The following is a 7,500-nucleotide window of genomic DNA, read 5'->3' as shown; positions in this document are numbered from 1 at the left end:
GCCACTGAGGCTATAGCTGACGATGCTCTTAGCGTCCTACGAGTACCTACGAGCACCCCTGGAGTACTCGTTAGCTACGAGCGTTTTCAAGACGTTCGTGACCAACGATGCTTTCGGGAAACGCGGTGAAAACTCTACGATGCCCTTTCGACGCACTTCACGATCCACTTAGGCTAACGACGCTTTCGGGAAACGGGGCCCAGGACAGCACAGCACGGCAAGGGAGCAAGGAGCAAGTGTTCGTGTCCGGGAGAGGCTAGAGGCTAGAGGCTAGAGGCTAGAGGCAAGAGGCTTGAGGCCCACGGAGGCCCTAGAGACCGCGTCTCCTTCATTGTATTTAAGTTGTACTCAATAAATGCCTTTAACGGCGTATCCGCACGCAAAAAGTCTCGTTCATCCGTGGAACCTGGCCCAAGCGAGCACCGGGTTACCACAACACACTTCGAATATCAAAAAAATAAATCAAAATTCGAACGAATATTAGGCAGCCCTTAATATTGGAACCTGTTATGGGCAGTCCAAGAGGGAGAGACGTCGGAGAACCCATGCAGTCTATTCATAATATTGTAATGACCACGGAAGAGGCAGTGAATGAAGTATTGATTAGACAGCGATTTATTAGAAACCTAATAAACCGTTGGAACACGCAAGACCGGTAACCATAGCAACACCTGTAAACAAACCTCGCAAAGCCCAATCCAGGGCTGAATCCGAATACTCATACTTATTGTAATGGCCGTTTCTGTTTTTTGTTAAGCTCACTTCGACCCGTGATTTGTATACGCCTACCTAGGCACAGGCGCAGGTGATTTTAGGTCACGCCCACCGCTCTAGCATAGTTGGAAAGTAATGTCGGGCGGCGTGGCATGTTTTGGGCAAGATAAAAAGATTTTACCACACACCTAATACAAGCATTTTGGATTATGGAAATAGAAAACATTTGTTAGAACTTCATGCAAAGAAGACCATTGGAATAAACAGAACTCTATTTTGGAAACTTGTGTTTGTGCGTAAACTTGAAGCCGAATCCACGTCACCCACGGCCTTTAGTTTGGAACATTGGAAAATGGAAAAAAGGCCGTTACATTAAGTAAAATCTTTCTTTCGTTTGGACATCGAACTTGGAAGATATCGAATTGAATTGGATTATCTGTTGGAACGTTTCTGTTGGATTACTGGAATTTGGAAGCCGAAACGAGAAGACGTGAGTAACAGCTGACTGACTAACAGCTGACTCTGAAGCAACCCGCAACGTCGGGGTGGACCCGCTTGAGCTGCAGTTTAAAGACTTAAAAGAAGACAAAGCAAAGACTCTTTAGTTTGAAAACATTCTTTGGATTTTTGCGGAAACAAACCTAGTTGGAACATTATGCAGCAGGAGCAGGAAGATTTGGGAAAGGAAAGGGAAGTTTTAAGTTTAATTAAGAAGCGAAGTGGAAAACTCGGCGCTCTCACACGAAAGCGGAATGAAATTCACACTTTGATCGATAATGGAGAGAATACCACCGTCATTGAAGAACACATGAAAGTTTACAATCGTTTCCTGGAGGAGTTTATGGACGTACAAGTGGCTGTGCAAAGCTTATTGAACGAGGACGAGAGAGAATCTGACCACACCGACTGGTATGAACCCAAATTGATAAACTGCAGAGAATTTATTGATGACATAGAAACGTGGCTAAAACAAGACGCCTCGCAGGATGCCGCTAATAATGTAAGCGCCGTGGAAAATGTGTCTCACGCTGCATCTCGTAAAAGCTATGACGTAGAGCCCCACGATAGCGTCTCACAGACCGCAAAACCCGCACGCCCCAGTAGCAAAGCAGCTGCGAGCAAGTCCTTTAGTTCATCCTCTGCCAGTAGAAAAAGTAAAACCCTTTCAGAGATGGCAATTCAGGCCGAGCTGGAGCGCGTAACCCTGCTAAAGCAGGCTGACGCGTTACAAGAAAAACACGCGCTTGAACTTGAAGAAGCCCAATTAAACGCAGTAATGAAAGCCAAAAGAGAAACGCTGTCCGTTAAAACTAATTTGGCCATCGCAAAGGCGAAGTCACAGGTGTTTAAAGAACAAGAAGAAACACAAAAATCGAAAAGTCTAGCGTCCTCTGGAGCCTCTACACCCACACAATTCATATCGCCCCAAAGAGCTATGAAACAGACAAAAATGTCACCGGCTCCCGTTCCGTTGTCTACCGTTGGACCTACTACGTCAGTCGCCCCCCCCATATATGCAAAAAGCAAAGCAAAAACACGTCATCTACAGCAAAGTGCAGACAGTAATAATGACCAACCCGATTTAGCTGAAGCAATGCGCAAACAAAATGAGATTACTGCAATGCTGATTAAGCAGCAGAGACAGTCACTTTTACCACCCATACAAGTACCAGTTTTTGATGGTGATCCCCTGCAATTCAGATCCTTTATCAAAGCATTTGAACAAGGCATTGAGAGCAAGACAGATGATATGCAGGTTAAGCTTTATTATTTAGAGCAATTCACATCTGGGCAGCCCAGAAAGCTGGTGCAGAGCTGCATGCATATGAGCCCACAAACTGCATTCGGAGAGGCTAAAAAGCAGTTGGAGTGGAACTTCGGAAGCAAAGTGAAAGTTACAGCTGCATTTCTGAACAAGGCATTGGATTGGCCAGCCCTGAAAGCAGATGACGGCGTAGGTGTAGCATTAAGATCATACACATTTTTCCTAAGAACCAGTTATAACACAACGGAGGACGCCGGATATTTGGACGAAATGGAAAACTCCTCACACATGAAGGTGTTCGTCTCCAAGCTGCCGTTCAGGATGCGTGAGTCCTGGAGGATGAAAGTGTGCAGCATCAGAGAGGAGCAAAAACGGAGAGTGAAATTCAAAGACCTACTGGACTTCCTGGAAAGGCAAGTGAGAGCTGCAATGGACCCCGTCTTCTGTGAAATTCAAAATACAAGAGCAAAAGCCACAACACCACCAACCCCCAAGTCAATTGGAAAAGCCAAAGGCAGCAGCTTCGCCACCTCTGTTGCTCAGGTGCCACACCAGAGTGACACGCCCAACGCTGGAAATGCAGGCAAAATTCAGTGCTTGTTTTGCAATGACGGCCACATACTTGACAAGTGCACAACATTCAAAAAGAAACCAAACAAAGACAAAATTACGTTTTTACAGAGCAAAGGCGTGTGCTTTGGATGCTTAGTACAAGGTCACTTAAGCAGGAACTGTCAAGAAAGGCTGACATGCCGCACCTGCAGTAAGAATCATCCAACAGTTCTGCACATCGAACCAAAACCTCAGAACACCCCAGCCGACCATGAAACACAAACGGTCTCCAACGCACTTGTGTCCTTGGACTCTGAAGGTGATACTGGGGTCGGTTCTAAAGAATGCTCGCTGTCTGTTCTACCTGTCAAAGTCAGACTAAACAAAAGCACAAAAGTAATCGAAACATACGCTTTCTTGGACCCAGGCAGCTCAGCCACATTCTGTACGGAGTCATTAATGACTCAGCTGAACGCACCTGGACAAAAAATGGACATACTGCTGAAGACGATGGGGCAGGAGCAGTATGTGAGTAGTCATAAGATCTCTGGCTTGGAAGTAGCTGCCTTAAATGACAACAAATTCTTGAGACTGCCAGATGTGTACACTCAAAAGTCAATCCCTGTCACGAAAGACAACATACCCAAAGAAGAAGACCTTAAAAAATGGCCTTACTTACAAGAAGTGGAACTGACGCCCATCAATGCAAGTATTGGACTGCTGATTGGTGCAAACGCACCTAAAGCACTGGAACCATGGAAAATAGTCAACAGTGAAGGTAATGGACCCTACGCTGTCCAGACTCGTCTTGGATGGGTCATCAACGGCCCACTTGGACAAGAAGATAGCGACGACAGCGATACAGCTTCCGTACAGGTGAATCGCATCTCATTAGGAAAATTGGAAGAAATGTTGATTAAGCAGTATAATCAAGATTTTGTCGAACAGCACTGTGACGAACACGCTGAATTGTCTGTGGAGGACAAACAGTTTATGGAAATAATGTCAAGCTCAGCAACACTTACCAATGGTCATTACTACCTGAAGCTGCCATTCCGCGACTCCAATGTAGTGATGCCCAACAACAAACAAGTCGCCCAGCAGAGGGCGCAACAGCTGCTGAAAAGGTTCAAAAGGGACCAGTCATTTTTTGAGGAATACAAAGGATTCATGCAAGATGTTAGCACAGAGGGATACGCCGAGATCATACCTCAAGATCAGCTGAGCCATGAGGAAGGTAAAGTCTGGTTCTTGCCGCATCACGGAGTCTACCACCCCCGCAAGAAAACATTACGCGTGGTGTTCGACTGTGCCTCATGTTTTGCTGGAACATCCCTGAACAAACAGCTCCTCCAAGGCCCCGACCTGACAAACACCTTGTTAGGTGTGCTCACCCGCTTTCGTCAGGGTCCAATGGCACTAATGACTGACATCAAAGGAATGTTCCATCAAGTCAGAGTGGCTGAGGAACACGCAAATTACTTGCGCTTTCTGTGGTGGCCTAACGGCGACCTAACCAAAGACCTTGCTGAGCACAGAATGTTAGTCCACATCTTCGGAGCAGTGTCCTCCCCCAGCTGTGCTACATACGCCCTGCTAAAAACTGCTGAGGATAATGCACATCTGTATCCAGAGGAGGCCATTAGCACCATCAGAAAGAATTTCTATGTCGATGATGCCCTCAAGTCAGTTCATTCAGTCGAACAAGCCACCTCTCTCTACCAGCAACTCACCGAGGTATGTGCTAAAGGAGGGTTCAAGCTCAATAAGTGGATATGCAGTGACCGCTCTGTTCTCTCTGAGATCCCCGAAGCAGATCGAGCCAGTGGAGTGAAAACACTTGACCTAAGCAGAGACCAGCTGCCTATGGAAAGAGCCCTAGGCGTCCAGTGGGATGTTGAACAAGACTCCTTCACCTTCAGCATTCTGAACAAGCACAAGCCACTGACAAGACGTGGAATACTGTCAAGTGTGAGCTCCATTTACGACCCACTAGGGTTCTTAAGCCCGGTGATACTCCCCGCAAAGCAGATTCTGCAGCAGCTGTGCAAGTTGAAGCTGGCGTGGGATGAGGCAATACCACCAGAGATGGCACAAACATGGCAAAGGTGGGTGGATGATTTGATTCTGTTACACTCATTCAGTGTCAGAAGATGCTTCACACCTAGTGAATTTGGAAATGTAGAAATGGCACAGCTGCATCACTTTTGTGATGCCAGCGAAGTTGGATTCGGTGCCGTATCATACTTACGGCTAACTAACAGCGAGAAGGAAGTGTGTGTTGCTTTTGTTATAGGCAAAGCAAGGGTGGCTCCACTCAAGCACGTCACCATACCTCGCCTGGAACTGGCTGCAGCAGTCGTTGCTGTGCGCCTGGACAAGATGCTGTCAAAACAGTTGGAGCTCAACCTCAGTGAGTCAGTCTTTTGGTCCGACAGCATGACCGTCCTAAAATACATCGCAAACACCACCACTCGCTTTAAGACCTATGTAGCCAATAGAGTTTCCATCATAAGTTCACTGTCTAATGTCGGTCAGTGGAGACATGTTGGCTCTAAGATGAATCCTGCAGACGCAGCTTCGCGAGGCATGAAAGTTGGAGCCTTCCTGAAGTCCTCAACCTGGATCACTGGTCCTGACTTTCTCGGAAAAACCGAGCGTGAGTGGCCAGCAAGCGTGGACAAAGCATCGCTGCATCCGGACGCTGACCCAGAAGTGAGAGAGGAGGTCCTTTCCTTCGCCGCACAGGCGGAAGAAGTATGTCCCACCACTAAACTGTTGCTGCACTTCTCTAGCTGGACAAGGCTCAAGAGAGCCGTGGCATGGATTATGAAACTGAAAGAAAAGCTAAGGCTAAAGATAAAAGAAAATGCACAATGTGGAGATCAAACTCCTGTCAAACAGGTAAAGAAAACAAACTACTTACCACTCACAGTCGATGACCTGCTCTTAGCAGAGGAGGCAATAGTGCGCTTTGTGCAAAAGAAACATTACTCCAGCGAATTGGCTGCACTGAAATCAGGTGGTGTAAAGAAATCCAGTCAACTGTACAAACTTGACCCCATTGCCATTGATGATGTATTGAGAGTTGGTGGTAGGCTGAGCAGGTCCGCTCTACCTGTGGAAACAAAACACCCTGCAATACTACCAAAAGAAAGTCACGTCTCAAAGCTCATTCTTCAACATGTACACAATAAAGTTGGTCACAGGGGAAGAAATCATATGCTCTCAACCCTACGACGACAGTACTGGATTCCTCATGCAAATGCAGCAGCCAGAAAGATCATCAGTGAGTGTGTGATATGCCTAAAGCAGCGCCAAAGACCAGGTGAGCAGAAAATGTCTGACCTGCCTGTTGACAGAGTCACAGCTGATGCCCCACCATTCACACATGTGGGCCTAGATTATTTTGGGCCAATAGAAGTTAAGAAAGGCAGAAGCCTAGTTAAAAGATATGGAGCACTTTTTACTTGCCTAACCTGTCGCGCAGTACACCTGGAGGTGGCGCATTCCCTCAATACAGATTCCTGTATAAACGCCATCAGGAGGTTTATCTGCCGCAGAGGCCAAGTCAAAGAAATCCGGACGGATAATGGAACCAACTTCGTCAGCACAAACCGTGAGTTGAAACAAGCCATTGCAGAGTTGAATCACAGCAAAATTCAGAAAAGCTTGATGCAGGATGGAATTAAATGGACATTTAACCCCCCATATGGAGCCCACCATGGTGGCGTATGGGAACGCTTGGTGCAGGACGTAAAAAGATTGCTGCGTTCTGTAACTAACCAACAAGCCCTAGACGATGAAGCCCTGCAGACAGTCTTCTGTGAAGCGGAGGCCATACTGAACGACCGTCCAATCACCACCTCCTCTGGCGATCCCAATGACATCGAGGCCTTGACTCCAAACCACCTTCTTCAGCTGAAAGGTAAACCCATCTTGCCACCAGGTTTATTCAAGAAGGATGACCTGTACGCTCGGAGACGCTGGAGGCAAGTGCAATACATCGCCGACCTCTTCTGGAAGAGGTGGACGACCGAGTACCTCCCTCAACTGCAAGAGCGGCAGAAGTGGAACAAAGTTCACAGAAACTTCACAGTTGGTGACATCGTGCTCGTGGTGGAAGAGTCCGCACCCAGAGGTGCGTGGCCCATTGGGCGCATCACCGACACCATGGCAGACTCCAAAGGGTGCGTTCGACGGGTCCGTGTCAAGACACAGACCAACGAGTTGGAAAAGCCCATCACCAAGATCTGCCTCCTGGTGGGGGTAGTTTAAGGGGCAACAGTGAATGTTCGCCTCCAACGGAGTCATGTTCTTGAACCTCTGACTCTACACATCTACAGATGCTCACTTACTGATTTAGTCCGTGATGCAATAGGCGTCACAACCTTTATGCTGAAAACATGCACACAGTCCATAAGCGCACAGAACACATGCACACAGACCATTGCATACACTTGAAGCCT

General features: G+C 47.3%; 2 protein-coding genes across 2 annotated transcripts in view; one reads left to right on the top strand and one right to left on the bottom strand.

Annotated features, from left to right (window-relative positions):
* LOC115547248 (neuroligin-2) overlaps nucleotides 1–7,500 on the bottom strand; it is a 39,365-nt gene that overhangs the window by 17,475 nt on the left and 14,390 nt on the right. The window lies entirely within an intron of this gene.
* LOC115547178 (uncharacterized) overlaps nucleotides 720–7,500 on the top strand; it is a 7,296-nt gene continuing 515 nt past the window's right edge. The window contains exons 1-2 of the mRNA XM_030361168.1: nucleotides 720–6,650; nucleotides 6,981–7,500. The exon at nucleotides 6,981–7,500 is cut by the window's right edge and continues 515 nt beyond it. Of these exons, the coding sequence (XP_030217028.1) occupies nucleotides 1,370–6,650; nucleotides 6,981–7,309 (5,610 nt within the window). The 5' untranslated portion in view covers nucleotides 720–1,369 and the 3' untranslated portion in view covers nucleotides 7,310–7,500. The remainder of the gene's footprint in view (nucleotides 6,651–6,980) is intronic.

Source organism: Gadus morhua, chromosome 7, assembly GCF_902167405.1.
Source record: "Gadus morhua chromosome 7, gadMor3.0, whole genome shotgun sequence".
Lineage (NCBI taxonomy): Eukaryota > Metazoa > Chordata > Actinopteri > Gadiformes > Gadidae > Gadus > Gadus morhua.
The sequence above is the reverse complement of the archived record's forward strand: the minus strand, read 5'-3'. Positions and strand labels throughout refer to the sequence as shown.